This window comes from Aphelocoma coerulescens, chromosome 1 (assembly GCF_041296385.1).
Source record: "Aphelocoma coerulescens isolate FSJ_1873_10779 chromosome 1, UR_Acoe_1.0, whole genome shotgun sequence".
Taxonomy (NCBI): domain Eukaryota; kingdom Metazoa; phylum Chordata; class Aves; order Passeriformes; family Corvidae; genus Aphelocoma; species Aphelocoma coerulescens.
In genome coordinates this window covers 80179623-80206465 of record NC_091013.1, presented here as the reverse complement: position 1 = coordinate 80206465, position 26843 = coordinate 80179623, and the positions used below count along the sequence as shown (strand labels likewise).

The window sequence follows — 26843 nt, the reverse complement described above, 5'->3', positions numbered from 1 at the left end:
AGTGTAGAGTTCTAATTTCAGGTAGTATTTGTAATGTGCCTAAATGGATTCCCCAGTTGGAAAGGTGAAGCTATGTAATCCCTTATAAAATAGTATTTTGCACCGTTAAATGCTGCCACCTTTGTCTTGTCTCTTCCCTACACTTCTAGAAGTGTCAAAAACTTTTGGTGGAATGTAACAAATATGATCCCTGTTAAAAATAAAAGTCTTGTTACAATCAAAACACGTATGATTTTAGCCTTTATTTAAAGTGTAGCTCTCATCAGCCTTTCCAATAGCTATTTAACTTACATATCAAAGACCAACTTCTGAAACTGAGTGCATTTCAAAAGGATGACATTCATCTTTCGGACAGTATAAGCTGGTGGTCTCCAACATGGGATGTATGTATCCCAAGTGGTATGAAAGACAGTCCAGTGGGGTGGGGAACATGTATTTTGGACCGTTAATAAATAAAAATAAGTTAAATAGTGCTTAGGCCATCTTTAACACATCCTTTTCTTCTTCCTGTTTTTGTATATGTTTTATAAGGTACATCATGTATGACATGTATATTATTTATAAATGTACATATATTGTGGATGCATACTCAAAATATTTTTACTGATAAGGTTTGTGGTTAAAAAGTTTGGAGACCACTGGTCTAAGCTACCTTGTAACAAATATTTCGGCATGTGTATTTTTGTTGTGTTCTTTATCCTGCTCCCCTTTCCTATTGGAAAACCTCTGCATTCTTTTATAACTTTGTATTTAAAATATCAGGAACAAAGTGGTTTTCATTTTTGTTTTTAGTAGATCTTTACCTCTGTGGGGATATATGAGGTTGTCTGGTGTGAACAATTAAATTGTAGTAAAGATTGCTTTGGTTCAGTTGCTCTGGTGTAAAAATTTTGCAAGTTGTACTTTTCTATTATGTCGGAATTTACATTTCCAAAAATTACTGTGCACTTTTAACAACATAGTGTTAGGTTTACTGGTGTTTATAGGCTAAATCAAAAAATAAAGTCTGTCACAGTTTTAAGCTAAAAACCTAACTTTGGAGGTCATGTGTGATATTGATGAGTTACTCAAGTGGAAAATTTTAAACTAAATTATTTTGACTTTCATCCTCATTTTTGTCTATATTCTTTTCCTTTTAAGTTGTATTTCAATTTATGTAATTTTTTTGTTAATTTAGAAATTATAAGCTTATTGACCTCTTGGTTACATTGTAAATTGTAAAATGAAGGAAACTGAAGTGCAAATAAATGTTTCAGCTTTCTGCCATACATGAAACTCTCTTCAATTCAAATTTTAAGAGAGATGGGTGTTCAGTCTGGTTTTAGTAATTTTTCTGTAACTTGCTCAAAAAAAGGCAATAGCTCTGAACATATTTCTTCTGTATAGTTGCAGGATTGAGGCAGGATGCTTTGTCCTTCAGCCACTCCAAAGATTCTTATATTGCTTGAGTCTTGTATCAGGGAATTACTCAGAATTTTCATAAAGTGTTTTTGAAGGGGGTTGCTTTCCAAAGCAGTCTTGGACATCATTCCTGCATACAGCAAAAAGAAGAGGCTGGTTACACTGCATCTATTCCGTGGCCCAGTTGTGTCATTATGAAAGCATTACAGCAATCTGAACCTTTAACATAGAAACTTACAAAGCCGTAGTTCTAAACTTTAGCCGTTTCCCATGTTACAGATTTGGGTGGTATCTTGGTCTTACTGCTGCTTACAGAGAGGGTTTTTTGTTCATCTGTTAGTGTCAACTGTTGGTTTTGATACTTTTGGATATTTTAGATATTTTGGAACAAAGTTTTTTCTTTCATCTTAACTGTGGGGACTGCAAGAACACAGGAGTTGCAGTAAACTGATGTTGCTCCACATTTTTCAGATAATAAATCCCTAGATAGGAATGGGTTAATATAATCACTAAGTAAATACCTGTCAGAAAATGTGATGGCATCAGCAGAGTCCCCTAGTGTGGTTTGGGAAGGTAGTGACATAAGGAAGTTTTTTTTGCCTTGTATCGTCTGAGTAACAAAAGCAGGAGAAATGCCTTAATGTTATCACAACATATACCATGGGAGGCTTCTTGTCTGCATAGCAACAGCAGCCAGAAGGATAAGAATTTCTGTTCTATACCAAGGGGGCCAAAGATGTGCCTGGTAGCAAAATAGCATGTATTACTGACTCTTGACTCAATTCTTTCTCCTCTGGGGTTTTATTGTCAGGCAAGTTTGAAAGTTAAGCGATGTGTTGGTGTTGCAAATGTCTCAGGTGATCTGGTGTCTGTGCTTTCTGTTGGCAAGCACATTGTGTACCCAGCATTTGCATGAGAGTGGAGGAAGGCTTGGGTTTGGTAGGTGTTAGGTGTGCTGACCTTTGTGGCCCATCCCTAAAGAGGCTTGAGAAGTTTGATAAAGTTTTTGGTCAGAAGTGCTATGCCTTATATATACCAGCTAACAAAGAAATGGCAAGTGTTGGTGATAAAAGCTCTCCTGCAGAGGAGGAAAAGAGGAATTTGGTATTGTGTTTTTGTGCCTCTTCAGAAGTCTCTCCAGTAAATATTAATAATGATCAGGTGCAGCTCTTTCCTACATATACTTTTTGCTTTTTGTTACAATATGGCTATTTTATGGATTTCTCCTTAGCATCTACATCTGGACTTGTTGAAGTCGTTCTGGAGACCCTGTGAGATGTCTCTACTTTGATTACATCTTTTTACAGGTGAACAAATCCAAGTAACTGGGTCAAAATCTCACTTAAACTTCTGTGCTTTTATGTGAACTATAATATTCCTTCTTTAATTATGTATTTTATTGTTTCAGCTTAGGATTCTGGCATTCTTGTATTTTATTGCTGTCTCCCAATAGAGAGGGTTTGTTTTCCTTAATGTTTTGTGAACAGAGATGATAGGTTACGAAGAAGAAGCCTGCTGATTCCACCTAGGAAGATAAAGCTGTAGTATGAGCTTCTCTCTTACTAGGTATTGTTAAATCTTTAGAGTACTTAAACAGATTGAAATACCTAGTTAGTGGGGCTGTACATCTTGACTGTTCTGGAAGTACTTTTGACTCCTGGTAACATAATGAACTCAGAACAGCTGCAGAGGTAGGTTCAGCATCAAACACACTGGCTGAATTTTAATTGGCTTCATCTGTCCAAACATATGGGTGATGGCACTGGAGACAAAACTTGACACCTACAGTTATATAGAGAGGAAAGAGCCTGGCTTGACTTTCAGGGCAGTAAGAAAGCTTTTTGAGCAATGCTGAGAATCAGAGTTTTATTTGTAAAGTGGTATGAAATTGTGACCCCAAAGTATGAAGCCTCAGAAAGTTCCTTCTTCAATATACAAAATTTATACTGCTTTCACCTACTTGGACCAATATTGAATCCGTTTCCTAGGAGTAGATGCTTTGATGTGGCTTAGAGCTTTCAGTGTATACACTATGGGTTAAATTTTTTATGTATAAGAAAAACCTGAATAGTTGTGGCTACCTGTGGATTGGTAGGTTTGAATTTGTAGAAAATGGGGAGTGAATTTAATCAGCCATCTAAAACACAATGATTGTTTTGCTTGGTATTTCAAGATGTCTTCATTACTTAACTTTAGGACCTAAAAGTAATTGGAGTCTCATGCCTATAAACTTTCATATATTCTGTAGGATTATAAAAGTGTCTTTGGTGTGATACTGCTCTGGAGCTGGAAAGTGCTACAAATCTGAATCCTGATTAGTTGGCTTCATTTTAGTCTTCATTAAGATGGTGTGACATGTGGGTTCCACTTCTTGAAGTCCAGAGATGGGGCAAGTAAACATCTTAAACTTTTTCCAGATCAAGGCAGACTAGTATCGATGTATTTGTATACCAAAAAAAGAGCAAGGTTTGTCAGTTTTCCATTCAAAATAGAGAGGATTGCAGGCTGAAAATTTGAGTTTTCCAGAAAGAAATCAAATGTTTTAGAATGCTAGGTTTCCAGGCTGCTCAAACAAGTAGAACTTGTGTTTTAGAATGTGTCTCCATAGAAATTCTTTCCTCCCCCACCACGTTCTTTCATATTTAGTTTCCATAACCAGTGCACTATTGTGAAGGAGGGGAAATGCAGGGTAACTGCAGGGAAGCCAGCCAATCACTCCAGCATCAGAGCGGACTCCAGGGCTTGTGGAGCTAACCTTTGTGACCTTCACAAGGGGCCTCTCCGAGGAGAGCCATTTTTCCTGCCTTGTAATGATAAAGAAAAAACTTGGCAAGTCCTTTGATCAGCAAAGCAAAAACAAGGAGAGCAAGGAGCAAGTGGGCAGCTTTGTGCACAAAACTGCTAAGTCAGTACTGGAATTCTCTGTGCTGAGAGCAGTGTTACCACCTTACATAGTGTATGTGCACATTTATATACAGTACTGCGATATTTGTTGCACATTTAGAAAACCCTCCAGTTCAAAACTAAGGGAAAATCTTGGCTGTTACTTATGGTGAAGTAAAAGCATTTCATCTAATAATTTGTAATGTGAGAGTGAGGAAACTTTTCCTTTTTATTTCTTGGAGGGCAAGATTTTCAAAAGTGAAGGATTGCACAGTGCTAAAAATATAATTCTAGCATTTGGAAGTGATCATTTCTTGTATGCAGCTGAAATATTTTTTACTGTAAAACTTACTGCTTTGCAGCTTTTGATGATTTTTTTTCCATTACAGTGCATTTCAGATGTGTGCTTAAAGAAAGAACAGTAGTTTTGCTTTGCAAGTATGTAAAGTTTTATTTTGGCATGTACAGATCAAAAACTAAACCAAATCTGTGCTTAACATTGGGAAAATTTTATATCAGTTTTTAGCTTCTCTTCTCCATGATGATCTTTCACTGTTCTGCTGATGATACACAAATGCCTGTGTCCTTCTGTTACTGTTGCTAGTCTGATAAGTTGTGTTGCTCATCTGTGGTAGTTTTCTGCTCAACAGATTGGGTTCGTTCTCCCACCTGAGCTGATGTGCTCTGTGTTCTTCCTCTGCCTGAGAGTAGGAGAGGGTTCATAAAGTGTTCATTCGGTACTCCTTCCACTCTGGTGAGAGTCTGCCTCCTAGTTTAATCTCCCAGACCAATATATTTCTGTCCAGTGGATCCAACAGTTCATTCATTCTCGGCAAGAATTCTTCCTGTGGTTTGTAAATTTGCAGATTTTGACCTCCTTCCTTGGCTGCTTCAGCTTCTCGTCATGCAGCTTGGCTCCTTGGGAGATGTTGGTATTACAAGATTGCCAGATCCCTCTGCAAGACATGTTTCTTCTTTTTCACTTTCACTATCCACTTTCTTCTGATGTTTCATCCTTTCCTCTGCCACTCCCTAGTTAATCACCCCTAGTACTGTGCTGAAGTGGTTCACACTGATTTTCTTTTTTCACTCGGCTAAATAAATAAATAAATAGCAATTAGAGAGTCAGGTAAACCATGTTTTCACATCTGCCGTTTTGAAATGTAGTGCCTTTCAGTTTTATGAAAGTACAGAAGTTACATGACTGTCATTATCTCACAAAATAGCTACAGGTATTCAGTAATTAAACAGTTTATTAGATCCTTGCACAGTTCTGGATAGGATGCAAATTAATTTTTAATGGATGTAATTTATTTTAGTGCAAACTGCTCTTCAGCAGCTTTCACCTGCAGGACATTTTTAGTCTAACATATACAGTGATTTTCAGATAAGGTGCTAGATAACAGCATCTGATGAAGATGTTCAGGAAATTGATTTGTTTGAAATCCCTCATCACTGATGATTTTCTAAGTATATTGTAGCAGAGTGAGTCCATCAGCAGATTAATTTGTCTTGTGTGTACTGACACTTTGATATGGCTGCACTGCAGTTACTGTACTTAAGGGACAAATCCAACATCTGCCTGCCGCCTCCCCCATTGATTGCACCAACAGAATCAGCAAAGAGCAGTTTTGGCTGCTCTGTGAGCTGGAGGAGGGGTGCCCCAGGCCCTGCTCCTCCCTCATGTGGGGGCAGTGTTGGCAGCAGCAGCTTCCAGCCAGCTCGATGCGCGCTGTAGCACAGAAGGTGGTATTTGGCTGCTTGGTTGATGCTTGCTGTCCAAGCAGCTGTTCCCTGTAGTAGAGTAGGAGAGTTAGCAGATAGACTGCGAGATTACAGGACTACTGCAAGTTATTTAAGTAAGATTGCAATCCTGACAAGCTCAGCGTAAATAAGTGGTCGAGTCAAAGGTGAGGAGAAATGTAGAAATGGAACTCTGAAATAGAGCCACTCAACTCCAGGGCCTTGTTGACTTTCTTTTGTATGTCTTCTGCAACATATTCTTTGCTCTTGGTAGACTCTTAAATTTTGTTGTTCTTGATATACATGAAAATGTAAGTAGATTTCTTGTAGAGAAGCATGTTACATTGTCAGATCTGTAACAGTCCTTTTCAGTTCTCATTTGAACATAAATATTTTGTAACTATTTTCTGAAGGAAGAGATTTCTGAAAATATATTTAAAGTATAACAAGATATCAGAGAAGAGTGACCAGAATGTTTAATGTTCCAATTTATACAACTAGAGTCACAGTATCTAGGAATAGATTTATTTCTTTTTAATGTGCAATTTACTTTTAAAAGGTTTTGAGATAAAGTTTAAAGTTATGACCTGTGTAGTGATAATGAAGTGACTGCAAAATAAATTTTAAGATAACACTAAACAGTGAATGTTTGCTACTGAACTTTGAGTGATAAATTCTGGAAGGAAGTTGCTGTGTATGTACCTGGAACTATAAAGTGTTAAACCACATCTTAGAAAGCATTAGCCAAGTAAATGTTTACTTTTTTGGTTTATTCAAGCATCTTAGTTCAAACCTAAGAAATTCGGAGATGAAGAGCAGAGTGGTTTATTTCCTTCTTCCATAATTCTGAATGTAAAAATGATGTGGAAAAGACATCTGTTAAAAGAAGCTTTCTTTACATGGTGACTAGAAGCAATTGATTCACATTGATAAATACAGTTCAGACATTTATGGGAATGTTAAAGATTACTGGAGCAGGGCAGACCAAAAGGATTATATTAGTTTGGTGTTCAGTATTAGCAAGCTAAGTGTGGATGACTATGAAGTATTATGAATTAAAAAATACATTGGGAGTTTGTCTCCTCTTGATATATCCCTCATCTTTTGCCTTCAGGTACTGGTTTACATCCTCTGATCTGAGGATTACAATCTAGAGTACAGAGTTTAAAGGACAAGAGTGGATATATTCTGAAGTTTGCAGTGACAGTGAGTCACTGAGTGTTGTAACTCTTCATGTGCAGTTTAGATGCCTTGCCCCAGCAGGTGTGTATCAGGTAACCTTTATACAGACTTGCTTCCTGAGAACTTGGCATAGAACTGGGATCAATATTGTTCCATTAACTGTATTCTCTAATCTACTGCTTAAATTTCAAAAAGCTATGTCTTATTACTCAGCTGTTAAAATTACTGATATGTGATAGTACATAGTGGCTCTTCTGACATCAAGAGCATTATATTTTCCAAACATGGGTTATGAAGCAAATATGTTTTGTCTTTGGAATTTTATATGCTAGCTACTGAATGAGCTAAACCCAAGCAAACAGACAAAACCTAAGCAACCTCCAGAGCTTGCACTTAGAACTTTATTTGAATTGAAGATTTCAAAACAATTTTGACTGCCTAGTTGATGGGCAAAAGTGGTCCTGTAAAATGGTGATAAGACTTGGCTACAGGAAGTGTATCTTACAGAAGAGATTAAAAGAACTCAGTTTGTCCAAGAGTTCAAAATGACAATACTCATGGAAAAAAAACTGCTTCACCCTCCAGAGGATTTCTGAAATAGTTTGTGACTTTGCAGGCAAAAAAACCAAAAAGCTGGAAGGTGATAATAGCAGCTTTTGGAACTGAAAGGGAGTGGAGGAAAGGGATGGGTCGTAGGGAAGTGCTGACTAATGGTGAGCAAACAGTGTAAGGGAGTTCTTGTATTAAGAACTGACCTCACTTCCTAAAGGAAAATAAACTCTATACTATTCAAGCATAAAGTTTGGGCTGGGGAAGTCTCTAAACTGGACTATAAGAAAGTGGGAAGGGACAATGCTGGAAGGAAAGCTTGATTATAATTATGTTAGCTATTAAAAGCCCACACAATTGTCTTCTGAGACAGAAGTTAGTAGTAATCAGTAGTGTGTGACCTGTAGTCTGATCTCTTGTGTGGGTAGGATGTATTCATATCTTTAGAGAGGCCTGTTACTAGTAAACATGATTTTAAATGCTAGACATATGTTTGATGAGTACATGTTTTTTAAAAATGTATGCCAATAAGTAAATACACTGGTTTTCCCCCTCTCTCATGGCAGCAGCACAGTCCCTTCACCATTCCCCTCCCCCAGTGATGAATGCTGATTTTCATAACTAGTAGATAAAGACTGAAGTGATTATAAATTTGGGATTAATTTATACTAAGTTAAGGTGATAACTCTAAGTTATTTAGGATTTATTTGGAACTTCACTGCTTACAAATCTACTGAAATTTAGTGAAATTAGGAGATCTGTGATTTTTGCTTTGTGATCTGTTTTGTGTCTAAGGGTAGGATCCATTTCTAAATAAGTACTTCACTATGTTTATTGATAAAACATGGTAGTTGCTAATTTTGGCAAAGACTAAACTGTTAGTACTTTAAGAACTGTTAGTAATTTAAGTTATATGCTTTTAAATAAAATCATGTGCTTGGCGTATTTTTTCATCGCGATTTGTAATTCCCTCTGTGCCAAAAGATACTCAGAAAGCAAAGTAAATTCCTGCAAATCAATTACATAAATGCTGAGGTAGTGGTATTTATTATGATGATTTAATGAAGTAAATGAAAACTTACTTGTTTCTAGAAAGCTAGGGTTTGTTTTGCTGATGATGATTTGACACTTTACTGTGCCATAAATCGAATCTCTCCTGATGGGAGAGAATTTGCTGAAAGTCCTTGCAAGGAGTTAGAGAGATAAAGTGAGACGTCTTCTGTAGTTTCAATGCTTCCAGATAGTTGTTTATTAAGTCTAATCAGAGGAACAGAGCCACTAGCGTGACCCAGGTACAGCATAGAAGGAGGAAAAGTAGGAGTGAGAGCCAATTATCAAGATTTACACAGCCTTTTAAAGATATTTTAACCAATAGTTACTAAAAACGTACATTATTTTCACTTTCCTACCAATTATTCAGTAACACATCTAGGAACTGTGGAATTTTCTATCCAATCATTCCAAACTACTTTTACTGCAGAATATGGAGTAGTAGAAGAAGGAGAAGAAGGTCTAGAGAACAACAATCCTCCATTTTGATATTTTTTACTCTTATCTATTTACTATAAAGAGAAGCCTAAAACCTCTAAATTTTTCACCCTGTGACAATCTTATATAGTAGTCTATCACCTAATTCACACCACTGTATTTTCTAGTTCTTGTCTGACTGTTAGTAATTTTTTCCAAGGTTTGAAGCTGTGTTGTCCAGGGGGGTAAAAACCCTTAAAAACAGGCAGAGAAATATTCTCGGCACTCCGGGTTCCTACAATGATTTACAGTCAAACTTTTAGTTTCTGTTCAGTCCTGTTCTTCCTTATTACTCTGTCATTTGCTCAAGCAGGGAGATTGGACTGGATGACCTCCAGTAATCTCTTCAACCTTTCAGTTTCTGTGAATACCCAAATTCTTAATAATAAACCAAAAAGTAAATAAATTAATGTTTCCAGTTGATAACTTCTGAAACATGCAGTGAAATTTGAGTTCAAAATTAGTTTTAGTTTCCTTTGCTTATTTTACAGTGGGCCTTTGAGTACTGTTTAAACTGATGCTCCTTAAACTCTGTGAATGGTGAAGAGAAATGTCGAACCTGAAACTTTAAAATCCTCAGGTCAAAAACATTTTTAGGCCACTTTTAAAAAGAAATATAATAGCTATTATATTTAAGTATACTGTGCTTTTAAATTATAGGTATAATAATGAAAATTATACACTAAGTAGGTTAATTTCTTCTCAGGGTTTTGCTCTGTTTTTTCTTTGCCACTCTGTGTTAAATGGGTAAATAAAAATAACTTTTCAAAGGATAGCCTTCAGACAATATGGTGTATGTGGGGTCAAGAAATCTGTTGCCTCTGGTGGATTGCAGCTTGGGAAATCTGACTTCAGGGAGTTGAAGGGTGGGGGAGGAAAAAGAATAATCTGCTGGCGAAAAACAGAGTATACAAGATTGCCTAGAGTTGACTGAGCAGGTATCTTACAAGTACTGACTCAGGCAGCAACTTGCTGTTGGAAGATTCTCTCCTTTGTTTTACTTAGCAGTCTGCAGAATCTTCAGGGACAGGAATAATTGCCTCCTACCTCAGCAGCACGTGGTGCTTGTCTGAATTGTGAAAATAAAAAGCTCTCCCTGAGACAGAGTCGTAAGAAGGAAACAGATGAGTTGGGGTTTTTTACTAAATAAAATGCAGCCCTCAAATGAGGGAAAAGATAGTCCATAAGACTATTTGTATGACTAAAACCGAGACCATCTCAACAGCTGATCAACTTAAGGTGTGAAGTATGAGCTCTGAAGCATAAATTAAAAAGAGATGTCAATATTAATGATTTTAATGGCAAGAAAAACAGGTTCACTTATTCTTTGTAGTAGAAAGCTGTGCATTCATTTCTAGTATGTCCTACCTAATGGTTTCTTAAGAGTCAGCTCATCCTGTCAAGGCCATCTGGGAGTGATCATTGTCTGAACACTCGAGCAACCAGTTTGAGCTGCCCTCTGAGACTTCCTACTTAAAGCAATAAGGAAACAACCTAAAGAATCTTTTTATCTTAATATTTCGTTTTCCTTGGTGGCAGTTAGCCTCAGGGTTAATCGACAGGATTGCTAGGAACCCCCTTAAGAAACTAAGACAGCTGGCTATAGCAGCTTTTATTGCAGCATGCTTAGGCAAGCCTCTCTGACTTGAAGACCTTCAGGCAACAAAAGTTGGGTGTTTTGAGAGGGGCGTAAAATTGCCTGGCTTCTCTTCATGCAAAGAGGCACTTGATTTCCCTCTTGCTTTCTTTGTCTCCTTTTAAGAGAGAGAAATGAGATAGAATCTCAGAGATAAAAGGACATGACAGTGATAAAGTATTCCTTTGCCCATCACTTCTAAAAATCATCTGCCTTCTCTTAATAAAAGCTACTGTTTGTGTAATCTTGTCTTTAGTGTAACAGAAAGCAAAATGGTTGCATCTTGAGAAGGTCTTCTGCATTTGCTAAGCAGGAGTGTAGGAGGGTGTCTGTAAAGTTAAACAAATACAGTAATTTCACTTGAAATAGCAGTAGAGACAGTTCTTCATTAGATTTTTCCTCCTTGGTGATATATCTTTATGTCTTTCATTGAAAATTAAAGAGAGAAAAAAAGATGAATTCTGCTTATGCTGAATGACTTAGCCATGGGAAGCAAATTTCTTAACTTTGGGAGTAGGGTGGAAAGAAAGGGAGGTTACCTTTAAAAATAGCCTCTTTTTCTTCTGTGAAACTGAGAGGGGAAGTTTAAATAAACTTCTGGTGACACAGAATGTGACCACAGCATTTAGTCCTTTATAGACTTTGGAAAATAATTGAACTGGTACAAAGACTGTAAAACAAGGACTTTTCTTTTTAGCATCTATAATACTGCTATGTCTTATAGTTTTCAAAGTAACGGAAAAAGCTCTGGAAATGAAAATGTCCTTGTACTCCATATTTGTTCCTGAAACACAGAAAATTACTTTCTTTTGGAAATCCACAGAGGAATCCAAGAACAATATTTTTGAGAATCAATTTTAAAACTTCTAAGCATTGTGATACTAGCCCTGTCTTTCTATATGAGGTCCTTGAGTGCGGGGCAGGAGGAAAAAGAATAATAAATGCAAAAATAAGCATGTTCTTGCTCCGTTTTTGATTTGACAAAAGGTAGTTGTTTTAAGAGAACATTATAGTAAAAGTGCAAACCTTTGAACATCATATCATGCGTTCATCTGTTACTCATGCATGTATGGTCAGACTGCCTACTGCCCACACATCCATTTTAGCATTACACACTCTGAAGTGAGGACCTTTCTGTGAGTGCTTTTCTAAGAAGTGCAGTGCTGTTCTGCAGCTTCAAAACAGCAAGGTGCTTATACTCAGAACAGGAAGCTTAGTTTTTAAGTCCTTGGTGTTTGTATTGTGCACTGTCTGCAGGCAGACCAGTGCTAATGAAGGCTGCCTTTGAATACCTTAATACTAAATACTGTGTTTTGTGTATCAGTAAAAGCTCTTCTTTTCATGTATCAGTGTCCACAGCTTTATGGGCCATGCTTTCTGGAATTTCTGGTAGCTCTTAGCATCTTGCAATATTCAGCCACCTTAGGAATAAATTCCAGAGGGGTTTGTAGAAGAACTTGTCTGACTAGTATTGACTGTGCAAAATCTATTTCTTGACGAATTAGACATTTGTCAGATGCATTTAAGTTTCCATTACTGCATCATTCTAGTTCAGATTCAAACCATTAATTTGCTAGAGGAATTCCTGCTGCCTAAGACTGTAATTTCATAGGATAGCATATGTGGTTTTATTTCATACTTAGGTTAAGGGACTTGAGCTCTGACAGGCTGTCTTCCCACCTGGTCAACAGGATGTTTGTGCCCACCATTCTCTTACTTTTGGCTTTTGTTCTATTTCAAAGTTAATGAAATCACAACTGTGGCACCACACGATTGCACATGGAACAGCTGTATGTCAATTTTAAGGTATGCTTTTGCAAGCTGAATGAAGGTTAGGGCTGTCAGTGTGCTCTGGCATCCTATGCCTGTGGTGCGGTTTGGTGAGGACATAATCGGTGTTGATGGAGCAGCCCAACACAAGCTTTGTTTAGTTAGTTCTCTGTCAAGCAGAAGGAAGAATAAGGAAAACTCAAAAATACAGCCATTTTATGTATTGCAGTATTCAGAAAATTATATCAGTGTTTCTATTTCTTTGAGGCAATTAGACCATGCCTGGAGACATTGCCATCCTTAGGAGATAAACTTTTCTTTTCTGATGCTTTTGGGAAACAGTGAGATTAGGAAGTTCTGAATGTTACTGCCATGTGCTTTTACATAAATTAGACTGTAACAGTCCTGAAACCTAAGGAAGTATTGCAAGTAAATGGATAGCACAAGTGGAGAGACAGTGCTTTCCCCAAGAATGGCAGATGAGATTTTCATTGCTCTGTGACCAGGCTTTTCTTTTGCTGGATTTTGTTGGAGTTTTTTCTTTACAAAGCCAGCTGGAAAGTCCTCAAAGGGTTTGGGGACACTTCAAGTGTGTGTCCTTGTTTAAGAATGGTGTGGATTCAGGGAAATGTTTATGGAGGACTGAACTGAGGGTAGACGTAATTGCTAACTGAGCTGTCTCATCTCCCCTTCAGGCTTTTCTCTGTACTGTTGCTTCTTGGAATTGAAATAATCTCAAATAATGTATTTAAAGTATAAATCTGTAATTTTGTTACAACACCTGCAAAGGAATGTACTTCACTGTTAAGTCAGCTGCACTAATTAAAAACGGCCCATGTATCTGAAGACTTAGATTCATGTTTTAATCTTTTCCAATTCTTGAAATCCCCTGAATAGGATAGAAAAGGGTGCATGCACAAAGAATGTCACGCCTTCTATCCTCAGGCAAAGCTGAATCCACTCCATTGTGTGTAAATATCCTAAGATCATCAGCAGCCATAACCCAGAAGTCTCTGCATGCTGCACTCCAGTTTTTGACAGTGGTAATTAGAGCAGTTCATGTGGTAGCTCCTTATACTCTAAACCTTTTCTTTCATCCCATTTCTAAGTGGAACTATGGAAAATTTACCTGTGAGAATCCCCCTAGCTCATCAGCCATGTCAAACTGATCTTGGCCTTCTAGCTATTGCAACTTTCTTTGGAATATACATCCAGCTCTATTCTTGAATTAGTGGATACTATCACTTTCACAGCTGCCCTATGGTCAGATCACCACACTGGTATTCTGCTGTAGTGCTCAGGCCTCTGCAGAAGTAGATATTCTGATTTCTTCTCTGCCTGCTACCAGATACCCTATACTGTCTAGGTAGGGTATACCCTACCCTAGATCTCCAAGATACCTCTACACTGCCTCTGCACAGGCAGGTTTGTATAAGATTTGGTAAAGAGGTTAGTTGATTTTGTTGGACAATTTATGGTAGTTTCAAGAGCAGAAATACTCAGTTTCTCCTGGCATTACCAGGAAAGCTGACTTTCAGTGTATACATCAAGACCTGACATACTGAAATGTACTGGTGCACACTCTTAAATAATTCTGGAATTTATGAGGAGACACTTACTCTTTACTAATCATTGAAGTTAGTAGACAAATATAAATAAAAAGGGAAAACCTTTCAGAAAGTGATGCATTATGTGGATTAAAGAAACTAGGTGGTTAGGAAGACAAAGGAAAAATGAAAGAGTAGAATCTGTATCTCATTCATTTAATGTCAAACAGAATCATAGGTTACATGCTTGTCAATGGAGCAGCTGACATTTGGGATTTAATGAAAAGTTTAAATTTCACACCAAAAATAGAACTTAATTAGGTTTCATTTCATTTGTGCACTTGCTTGTGTAACACAAAGACTTTCCTGTCTGTCCCCAGAACAAAAAGTACTCAATGCCATGCCAGCAGTCTTGGGAGGTCTGTCATGATGTGGTCAGTGGTGTGTGTTCGTGTTTTGCTTTTCATAAAATGTGATTTCCAGTGAATTCTTAAAACAGTCCCAAAAACCTGAAAACCAATATCCAAAGTTAGTAATCTCAAGTTCACTAGAGACTGAAAATAATTTTCTCACAGACATAAAATATAAGTCTTGTCTAGATTGTTAAAACACAAGCATTGCATTATGGAGAGATACTTGCATAGTTATTTACAGTGATGCTTTTATACTTAAGAACAACTTGTCTTTCTGAGTGTTTGAGACTAAATTTTTGAAATGTCCTCTCATGAAGAGTCATGTCCAAATGTACTGAGAAGTGATGGATTATTTATTCTTACCTATTCTTTTATGTGTAGATCAGACCTCTTCAGCTTTTTTTGCTGTTGCAGAAATTTTATACAGTATGTTCATCTGGTACTGAGGTTTAAAATATCTCTTCATTCTCTTTCGCTTTTCTTCCTAACATTACATGTCTGTTGCACACTTAAGTAAAATAGTCTTGAAGTTCTGACCTGCTTATTTTAATAATGTCTGTTGTAAGAAGATCTGTTTTTGTGAAAGGGAAGTTCTAATTACAAATGATGTAGCACGTGTAAGGTGACTCTATGCTAATAAAGGCAAAAAGGGGGAGAAAGACACGATTTTGTAATGATGGGAATTCTGTTATACAAATGAATTTCTCAGCATACCCTGGAAAGTGTAACTGCCAGTGGGGACACTGTAGTTGAAATACATACTACAGAATATCAAAACTGAAGGCCTCTTCATTCTTCAGTAATTTTTTGAGTGTCTTTTTTGTGTTAATTAGTTTCTGACATGGCTTTCAACAAAACAGTACATGTCTTTTCAGTGCAGCAACTGGAGAATGAATGGGAAAGGTATATTACACTTTGTACAAGGGCAGATGAGAGTTCTTTGTTTTTTTGGAGTTATTTTATTAGTCTGCTAGGTGTTATGGTGTTATTTTATTAGTCTGCTAGGATCCAGAGGGTTCTTAAAATCAAAAGTAATTTTTTTTTCTTTTTTTGGTCTCTAGATCTCCTGCTTCTTTTCCATTGTACTTTAAGAAAAACCACAAATACCCAAATCAAAATCTTCAGCACCCCTCTCCCTCAAAAAAAAAAAAAAAATTCCAAAAGACCAAACCACAAAACAAACCACCACCACAGCAAACCCAAACCTTAAACTCTTAAATTAGGTTAGAATTTGAATCTGACAAATCTTCAGGCATGTGATAGTGTTTAATGCCGGTAAAGATTTCTTTCCATTGGAAATTCTGATCCTTAGTAGTTGCAGAAGTGCTCTTTGTGTACATAATATTTTTCTTTTCTTTGAAACTGTTCTTGTCAAAATGCAAATAGTTTGTATTTGACTGTAGAACTTGGGGATGGGTGAAGAGATGCAGTTTGTGCTGTTTGTAATGCACAGCACTTTGAGAGTCCTTTTTGGTAGAGGCTGGTGGGTGATTTGTCTTGGAACAGTCACTCTTCTTGGTACTGGAATTGACGTAAGTTTGCTAACAAATGTTTAGCACGTGGTGGGTGTTTTAGCTTTGTTTTTCTAAGGCCTGTTACCACAGACCTACATTTATGGTACAGTCTGAATTGATTTCCTTAGTTTATACTGTGTTTGTCCACTTCAACAAGAATTTGCTTCTCCACGACATAAATGAACAATAATAAATAATGCCAGATAGATAGATAGATGTTAGATTTGAGAATTTATTCTGTGAAATAAAATGTCTAACATTCCTTTATTATCCTAGAGATGTTGGTTTTAATTCCAGGACTATTTACTCACTTTGTTCTGTTCACACAGTACAGGGCTGTGTTTCTTGTTCCTGAGTGGGTAGAATCTAAGTTTTAATTTGATAATACATACTACATATAGTGGCTGATTTATAGGTTACATTGATTTCATATCATTCGCTAATGTTTTTTAATCTTTTATTTTGTTTTGACACTAGTTTCTTATTGAGATATGGTGAAGATCATGTAAAATAGAAGATCTTGAATGTAAGGATGGGGCAATTGTCATGTATAGCAGATAATATGAGAAAAAATCTATTTAATGCAGGGAAAGATAATTTCGTGTTGATGTCAGTTCTTGTTATATCCATTTAGACCTTTTCTGTGCTGCTGTTCAAAACAGAGGGAAACATCTTTACCTGTGGAGAATGTCCTGTTTCAATACTGAACTTGATAATTAAAAGTACATGGTGTTTATAGTAAGTTACCCTGGTCCACATGCTGCGAATAGGAACAAAATGAAGTCCTGTATTCTTCCCTGTAGTACTAGGATCTATTTAAACATTTCATCCAGATAAGTGGGGGCTTGCCTAATTTGTATTCCATCAGTTGCTGAGCATTATTTGGAATTTGTAGGAAGGAACTGATCTGTTGTGATGTGTTTTGGGTGGTTTCTGAGTATGTAGCAACCAAACACTCAGGATATGGAGCAGGTAAGATACATACGAGGACTGTGATTTGATGGAGGTTGAAGAAGAAAGGTTTTGAGGGAAGGTGTGGGGCAAATGGATATGTAGGGTAGGTCATGAAACACTGAGCTGAATGGGAGGGGAAAAAGTTTGCCTTATTGAACCAGTCACATGATCAGTATGATATTAATATAATCAGCTTGCTTACTTTGGGGCTTTTCCTCCATGGCTCTTTGCTCTAAGACTGCTGATTGTAGTTCAGTTGGTCAAGTAAGGAACATGCTGACTTTTCTCAAGTGATACTGAGCTCAGGAAAAGCTGGAGGCTGCTGCTGCCTAAAATAGCTATCCTTGTTAACAACTCCATATGAACATTAACTGTACTTTGCGTGATATGCTTAAGCAGTCTTGAGGAATTGATAATGCTGTTCTTGTGCTCAAAATTGGAGGTACATCTAAAACTTCTTCTTCCATAGCCCATTCATCTATCCCATATTCAGATATGTTTTGAAAAATTGATAAATGTTGTTGTTTCAGTGCATTCCTACAGTTAACTGCAAAAATGGTTCTGTAACCATTTTCAGGGAGAAAATATTTTTCCTTCTACTTCTTACTGTGCACTCAAATAGCATATAAAAACAAAGGCTATAAATGAGGTACCTTACATTTTATAAGTTCATAGTGTTACATGTATTTTTATATGAGTTAAATGGAAATAGATGAATGTGTTATCATGGATACAGTAGTGTTTTCCCAGTTTCCACTATTCCCAGAACTGAGTTGAGCAAATATAACAAACCAGAAATGTGGGGGAGGAGTAGCACATGCTGGTACAGTAATTTAAACACACAGTCTGTGAAGCATTACAGTGCAGTGTTTTTACATCTGTATTATCTTTACCTGTTTTCGTTGCTTTGCAAAACTGACCAGCAGAAAAGTGAAAGATTGTTCTCCAGTGTGAAGGTTTATGTATAGTCCAGTAGGGACTATAGGGCAGTCTTTACTATGTTGCACTATGTTTTATTAATAAATAGGCTTAAAAAAGAAATAAAGAAGTCTTGCTATATGTCTCATGTTTCTCAGTGAAACTGAATATTTGAAAACCTGTGCAACCAAAGATGCAGTGTGCTTAATGGTGACTTGTTGAGGTTTAACAAAACAGTTTAATTCGTTGGTGTGATGATCAGAGGGAGGTCAGGTTCATCCAAAACATAGCCCAGTACTAGCCATGGTGAAGAAAATCAGACAAAACCAGCACATACTGTATTAAGTGAGCTCTATTGTGACCCTACTACAATAGAGTAGGATCTGTAACTCTTTGATCCAGAATTGCTTGTGTGCGTGTTTAGAGAGGGTAAAATATACAGATCTTAAAACTTTTTTTAAAGCCAGTTCGTGGTATGTCTACCTTGTAACAGAAGGTTAGATTAGGATGTGATAAATAATTTGACATAAGTAATTATTTTGGTGACTACTGCCTCATTTTATGTTCTTCTGACTTGTTAAATGTTGTGGCTTTGCTGAAGTAAATGAAAATGAGCATTCCATGTAATCCAGAAAAGCATAATTTTAAGGATAATTAATTTAAGAAAAGAATGGTACCAAGTTAATAATGCATTGGATTCTAATTTATAACAATACTATCTGAATATGATTTTTAATTTATACCAGTTCTGAATAAATGGGTAACAAATTTTGTTGTCAGTGTTCATGTGCATTTGAAGCTGTATTTTTGTCCCCGTGTGCTTCTCAGAGTAATGTTGCTTAATGGCATCAAGATAATGTTGATGCTTGTTATGAATAGACTGCATTTGTTGTTCATTAGCAAAACATGCTAATCACATACTCCAAAAGTGAAATAATGATTCATTACACTTTTGTATTTTCATTGAATTGAATACTTTCATGAATGACAGTGGTGAATGTACTTGCCATTTTTTTTCAAAACAGAGAAATCCAAGCTTCCAAAGTTCTGCAGAGAGCTGGGTGGGTTACTTGACAGTCACGCTGTTCTCATCTGCTCACGTGAAGTTGAAAGGCAGCTGCGCGTCACTTTCACGTTACTGCTTTAGTGTGACTGGTTACTTAAATTACCGCGGAGAGGTTGTTCAGGTGTCAGTGGTGATGGGAGTAGTCTGTCCCGTAATCTGAGGATGTGGTCTATGCACAGAAAGTTTGGGAAGACTAATGATTGCATACTAGCCAGTTCATTACCACTCCCTAGGCACTGAATATGAACTCGTCATGCCAAGGTACTGGACTGTGCTTGAGATTCCAGGTATAACTGGCTTGGTTTGACAGTCTGAAGTCACATTTAAAAATGCAAATAACTGATCAAAGAGAGAAGGAAGAGAATGTTTAGTTCAAAACATTTAGTTCATAACATCCAGTTATGGTACAACAGTTTAGATATTCATGATGAACCTTATCTCACCATTGCTCTAGCTGTGATTGCTACAGCTGTTGGTTTGGAAAGTGGTGGTGGCCAGGATAAGGGTTTGAGAATCTAACATACAGTGGTGCTTGGAGAGAATCCAAACAGTTCTTGTTTGGTTTTGAATGTGGCTGTTGTTGGCAGGCTTAACCTTTTGTTGTTAAACTTTCTGTGCTAGCAGGTCATTGTTTTGAATGCATGACTGTCCTAACTCTTGCTTTGTTTTGTCTTAGTCACATTGATCAAACAACAACATGGCAAGATCCTAGGAAGGCCATGCTTTCCCAGATGAATGTTACAGCTCCCACCAGTCCTTCTGTGCAACAGAACATCATGAACTCGGCATCAGGTAAGCAAAATCTGTATTTATGTAAAAGATCATACAAGTAAACCACAAGCTATTGTAACTGGAGGGGAGGAAGTCCAAATTTAATAAATATTCTTCTAGTTTTCCTGGTTTGAAACTTCAAATTTGTTGATACCTGATTCATCAAGCAAGAGGCTGATAGTTGAAGTAAGAGAATTTGTATAATATTTATGTTGTCAGTAGAAAGTACACTGTAGTTCTTTGATTTGTGCTTTTATTTTTTCAAATGAATGGTTCAAACTCTTGAAGAACCAGAATTTTTGTCTATTTTCTTCTGCCTGAAAAATGCTGTTTAATTAATGAAGACCAGAATTCCCATTAAATTAAAAGCAATTTACATTAAAGCTTTTGTTCTTCTGCATCCGTTTGCTCACTGAGTAGACATGGTATACTGCCATTTGTTTACATTTCCTACATTTATTATGAACATACCATTTTTGCTGTCCTCCCTAAATGGATTGAGCAAACACCCTGAAAATCTTGTTTAGAAGCAAAAATGTTTAATGGTTTTCCTCTTGTTTTTCTATTACCTCCAAAATCCAGTATCATGATCATTTTTGCTCTAGCTGAGGAAGTCTGATGTCTTTTTCCTGCAATATAGAATTGTTTTTCAGCTGGCCTGGGCAGAGCTGTCACTAGACAGCACTAAAATGTTCTTGTTCTTGATATAGAATCTACTGTATGTTTTCAGAGCTCTCTCATCTGATTATGCAAAGAGCAAGCAGATAATTTGGTGCCATGCTAGTTTGAGTGCTTGGTCTTCCCCTTGCTTTGTCACCTCCTGTCTGTCACTGAGGTTCATGTTGTATTTATTTTCTCACAGTCTGACTGTATTTTGTGCATGTCTGCTGTTCCTGTACTTCACAAGGGTTATTCTCTGGTGCTGCTTTTTGTGGTCTGTTTAGACAGCTTTGTTTCATGCTGCCAATTCATGTGCTGCAGACAATACCGAAAGATTAACAGGCGTGACCAAACTGTGCTGTTCATGACTGAGTATTAGAAAGGGAAGTTAATCAAACTTTTTGCTGGCTAGGCCAGGAGGCTGGATTATACTGAAACAAATGAGTCCTGTTCAAGTTCAGGAAGTCGTGATTCACAGCAATTAAGGTCTCAGGCTCTGATGTGAAAATAAAATAGTGTGATTATTTTTTCTGTAAATTTATCCCAGGAAACTTGCAGCAATAGAGGTGGCATGTTTTTGCAGGGACACTTCTAAAGCAGAGAGAATAGGAGAAAGGAAACAACTCCCTTGCTCTGTCTTGCTTTTTTGCTTATTTGTGCTAAAACTAGATGCTCACTGTTTCAACATTGACATAAATTCTGTACTTTAAGCTAACTCCATAAACCTTCAGTTGTACCAAGAATTCACAGGAAAAAATATTGATAGGAAAGTAGGATTCACTTTATGTACCTAGAAAGAAATGAAGGGTCCTTAGCAAAACAATGTACTGTTAAGTTGTAACAGGGTGGTAACAAACTAGGAAAGAAGCCAGCAATCTGGACACAAGGATTATTTTTAAAAGAACAGGAAGAATTTACATGTAATTGCCTGATGTAAGTGTGTGAAAGAGTGATGCTGCATAGCTGTTGTTGCTCATGTAATAAAGGACAGTTGAGATGTTTAAGTGGGTTGTCTTGTGATTTGAGAAAGCACTTATTTGGATCCAAGTTCATTGAACATTTATTTTTAATTTCACAGATGATACTGTGTTGAATATCAGCTGAAAATCCCATGAAGTTTTTTTTCCCCTTTCATGCTCTGAATTTGATAAAGTGCATGAAGGACTCAGAACTCCTGTGTATACTGAATTACACCACATGTTACCTGGTGTTAGGCTTTTTAAGCTTAAGTCAGTTGAGGTAGTGTGACTTGGAACTGGCTCTTAGAATGCACTTGCTTACCCTTATTTGCTATTAACACAAGTCTGCTTTGAATTAAATAATACTGAACCTGCATTTATTGGGTGTGATTCTGTTTCTGATACTTGATCTGGCAAATGTTTATGTACTAACTTTAAATTATTGCTATATATTTGTTTTTACTAAAGTCTCATATCTAGTTTTGTTACTTTATACTACTGAGTTGATGGTAGCTTATGCTTCCTTGGTAGCCTCTTAAATAATCTTTGAGAGAAATGGGAAAGTCAAGTAACTATGTACCACTCCAGTATAGTGGAACTTACAGTCATGATGTTGGCACTCAGATTTAAGACTACTTAATGTTCTAATTTGGGTATTCATCCTCAAGAACCGGGAAATCAAGTTGAGACCTTTAAGACAGAAGTTTCCTGTTATGAAATATGGCTGGCAGTGAAACATGCCCTAGTGCAATGAGAGTCTTTCATGAAAGATATTGGGAAAAAACGAGTGTAAGTATTGTGACAGCTGGAGATCACTGACTTGCAAAAAAAATGTCTGAAATGCCACAAAGGAGAATGTTTTCCTTTCTGTATAGACCTTGTATGGTGCTCGTTAATTTTAGCCCTTACTCAAAGTTACTGTCCCAGTTTTAGTGTACTGCCCCAGGAGCCTGTAAGTCAAGTTACTGTGCTGAAATGTAAGAGAGATTTCTGGGAGCTGTCTTGAGAGTCTTTAGAAGCTTTAACCATTTAGACAGAATTAGACTTCTTGACATTATCTAGAATTAAGAACAAGAAAACAAACTGAAGATGCAGAGAGAGACAAGAACTCTGAAAGCTGATGTATGCATATTGAAGATGAACCTGTTGTCTTTTTGGATAAGTAGGGGAAGAAGAACTCAGGAAAGATGTGATGAGGGTGAGGGCAAGTCAAAAGATTGTTTAAAATATAAAAATGGGAAAGTTGTAGTTCAGCATGAGATTGAAATCTTTTGGTTATCTTTCTTAGGAAATTCCAGCTCTTGAGGCACTTAAAACTGGATGAGAACCCAGGTATCTTGCTGCAAGTTACATTTCTTTAAGGAAGTTAATGGACATCTGAACCAGCTTTATCTGTTCTGGGAATGATTTTGTGAATAAATTATTCTATGAGTGTTAGTTAGCTACATCCTTTATAGGAACTCATTAGTGTGTGAAAAGTGAGGGGGTTTTTTGTCTCAGTCTTTCTGAACTTAGCTTGCTACGTGTAATCAACTAAAATGGTTTGGGCCATGTGTATGCAGAGAAACAGCACAGTGGTCTTGTAGATGACATTTGTTGGTTAATCTGTGAAATAGGATTGCATCTTCACATCACTAGTGGAAAGGAAACAAGCCCATTATTTGTAAATATGCCACATGTGTATAAACATTGTGACTGTTCTGATTTTGTTGTGTTATGTTTCTAACCATTTTTTCCCTAAAGGTATGACAGAAGAAACTTTGTTCTTCTGTCTTGCCTTAAAACAAACAAAAAGGTAGTAATAATGGTACGTTGTTCTTCTGAGGAACATCTATAAGTTTCCTACTGAGGTAAAGTTATACATTTGAAAATAAACAGTGGCTGTTTCTTCTACAATTACAGTTGATACAACAGAGATGGGATAATTGTATTTATACAAAAGAATCTGTTCTTCAGGTACTTTTACTTCCTGAATCATGCTTGACAGCACTGCATACTTTAGCCTCTTCGGCTTGCACATAGACCTTAGATAATTAGCATTGGAGCAGATTATGTGTCTTTGTCCTCTTTTGTCTTCATTCTCATGTGGCAGTTTTGAATTGAGTTTCCCAGTGAAAGTTTGTAGACCTAGTGCATGCAATTCCATTGTCTCTTAAGGTAAGGCTGTAGTGCCATGTTAAATGTTGGTAAGAAAATGGACACTTGAATTCATAATTCCTGAGGGACAGGAGGGTAGGAAGGAATATGCCAATAACTAAAACAAGTTCTAGCTCTTCTCTTAGATCCTTGCTCACTTCACTTGCAGATTGCTCCTACGTAGTCAGTCATACCACAAAATTCTGGTTTGTGTGCAGTTGACACTATGATCTTTTGTGAAACTTGAGTTTCTGAGTATCTGCATGACAGTAATGTTCTTTTATTTCTTCATCTGCAAAAACTGCCCCTTTTTAAATAGTGTCTTTTTATACTAATTTGACTGGATAAAGGTGTACTTTAAGTAAATTTTGTAGACTTTGATATAATTTTTAGAAGTTTTAGAACCACAATGACAGTGACTGAAGGGGAGAAGTTCAGCTTTCAGAGAGAAAGATTAGGAAAGGTCTTGGAGATCAGTGTTTGTATTAGGTGAAGGTGATTCCTGTTGTTAAACATATGTGTTCTAGTTCCTAGGTTATCCATGCATATTCAGCTAGTAGATAAATATAGCTGCCCTCTTACATGCATTGACTTATTGATAAAATATGGCTTTGTTTACATTTATTTTAAAATTAAGTGTTAGGAACTGGAGAGTCATGGAAGATTCACTTCATATCCCAGCACAGGCTGAATCTCTACTACATTTTTGCTTTAGTTACTCTTCCAGTTGCTTTCTATCTGCCAGCAGCAAGGTCTGCTTTGCATTCCAGATTTCATGGCATATGAGAAAGTTTAAAAAAAAAAAAAAAAGTGGAGACATACACCAAAGAGGCATGCACACAGGCTTATGAAGTTACACCATTACATAAATATTTAGTTACAGAGGTATGACTTATCCATAGTTCTGTAAAGATGGCTTACATTTGGAAATCAGCATTTAATTTTTTTGGTAACTTTGTCCTTAAAAGCACCACAGTGCAGGCTGAGTTCCCTACCTAGAAGGGTTGTCTCTCCCTGTGCAAATTATTTCATCGAACTCTAAACTTACAGTTGTGAGAGTGTTCAATTGTCATAGGAGGCACCAAACAGAACTAGTAGGGGACCATGTCACAGGGATATTGTTTGTGCTAAATATTTACAAAAGTTGGAGGGGAGACTGGAGAAGTACTTGAAAAAGAGATATTTTGGCACTTAGTAAGCAGACAGAAACTGGCTCAAGGAATAACTTGTGATAGAATCACAGAATATCCTGATTTGGAAAGGATCCACAAGGATTTTCGGGTCCAACTCCTGGCCCTGCACAGGACATTCCCAAGACTCAGACCATTGAGAGCATTGTCCAAATGCTTCTTGAGCTCTGTCAGGCTTGGGGCTGTGACCACTTCTGTGGGGAGCCTGTTCCAGTGCCCAGCATACTTGGAGGCCGAGTGACTATTCATAACTTCTCTACCTTTTAGGTCTCTATATGTAGTCAGTGCTTTATTTCCAAGTTTATAGAGTGTGACAGTCACTAAATGGGCTACTTTCAGCAACCAAGACCCGTCCATCACCCCAGGCTAGATGCCTGGATTAAATGGACTTTTGGATAGATCCAGTATTGCTGATTCTGTACAACATAAGCTACAGTAAATATGGAAATTTTAGTGAGAAGGTCTGAATATCAGCAATATAGGACTTAGATAACCTAGGTCAGAAAAGGTAATGCTGGAAATTCTGTTCCTGGTGAACCTTTTGGGGGAAAAGGGACATGTAATTGCAAAAGAATTTTCCTAGATGCTCTGGGTGAATGTGTCTGCTATTCCTCAGCATGGATTTAGTTCTTTCCTCTAGTACTTGCCTCTGTTACAAAGTTTGTCAGGTGACCATTTAGAAAATCAGACTTGTCTTGTAGTTTCACAATTACTCACAAAACCATACAGGAATTAGAGAAGGAAGTCATTTCAATTTTTGAACTTCCATTTCAATATGTAAGGATCACAGCAGAAACATGAGAGCAGTTTGTTGTCCAAGGAAAAAAGCATCATTATTAATGCCAAAAGATTCTAGAGATAAAAGTTCTGCTTCTGCAGTCATTTGTGGCACTTAGCAAGGAAGACTTGCTGATGTGACAGCCAGGTGAGCAGATGGACCTTTCCTGTTCTGTTCCACAGCTGTGCATTCTAGTACTCATCAGATCACTGAATCTCAGAAGTAGCATTGTTTCACCAGGTGGATGGACTGATCAGCTCCTGGCAACCTTCTTCAAAGGCATTTTGTTCTTACTTGCTACGAAGGAACATGCTGGACCAGTACAGACTTCAGTGTTCAGCAGGACTGACACCCCAAGGCTGGGTTTGTTTTTCCTAAAGCCAAACAGGGGTTTTTTGGCTTTGCAGTTCACAAAGAATTTCTTGCTGAGTTTCTCCAAGGGATGTATGGCTTAGCAGGACTCTGAGGAGAATGGTAGTGAGAAGGTTTGCCTACGTGGCTAGCGTGTTGGCTTAGCAGGAAAGGAGTGGGTTTGGTTCTTAATTGGCTTCTACACTTGGATAATGGGGGGCATGTCACTGTGCTCCTATGCCCCAGTTTTATAAAATAGCATCTCACTGATCAGCTGGCTGGTCTTTGGGTATGGTAACAAAATACACCATTCTTTGCACTGGAGCTTTCATTTCTGCATCGAAGTCCTTTTGTACAGTTAATATGTCAGGATTTAGGAATTATTTGTAATATTGTCACGCTTTCTTGCCTGTTCTGTTCACTAGCTTCTGATAAAAGCTGAGGTACTTATTACTTGCAGGCAACATTTAAAGCTTATGAGCATTAGAGGTGGGAAGAAAGTGTCTTAGTGTTCACTGTTTTTCCTCTCTTGAAAACCCGTAGGTCTAATGATGGAGTAGTGAAGTTGCTAGAGAAGGGCTTTGTTTTCTGAGCCAAAATGAAAGTTTAATTTAGAAACATAGTTTGCAAGGGATCTTCAAAGACCTCAGTAAGAAATTCTTGTCCTGGTTATGCCTTGGGATATTGCTGGAATGCAACTGAATTATTTTTTTACTCTTTCTGACGTTTCTCCAAGAACATCTTTTGAGATGAAGCAAACAAATCTATCCTCCCCACCTCTCCTCCCAGCTTTAGACTGAATTTCAGCAGGAGCATGACTTCAGGACAAAGTTACAGTCAAGAACTAATGTAGTTTGAAGATTAATATAGTAGACCTTTATCAGATAGACACACA

The 26843-nt window shown here is 37.2% G+C and overlaps 1 protein-coding gene across 8 annotated transcripts in view; it reads left to right on the top strand.

Annotated features, from left to right (window-relative positions):
- YAP1 (Yes1 associated transcriptional regulator) overlaps nt 1-26843 on the top strand; it is an 86843-nt gene that overhangs the window by 30494 nt on the left and 29506 nt on the right. For all 8 annotated transcript variants that reach the window (XM_069014882.1, XM_069014896.1, XM_069014887.1 and 5 more), the window contains exon 3: nt 19780-19895. In XM_069014882.1, the coding sequence (XP_068870983.1) occupies nt 19780-19895 (116 nt within the window). The remainder of the gene's footprint in view (nt 1-19779; nt 19896-26843) is intronic.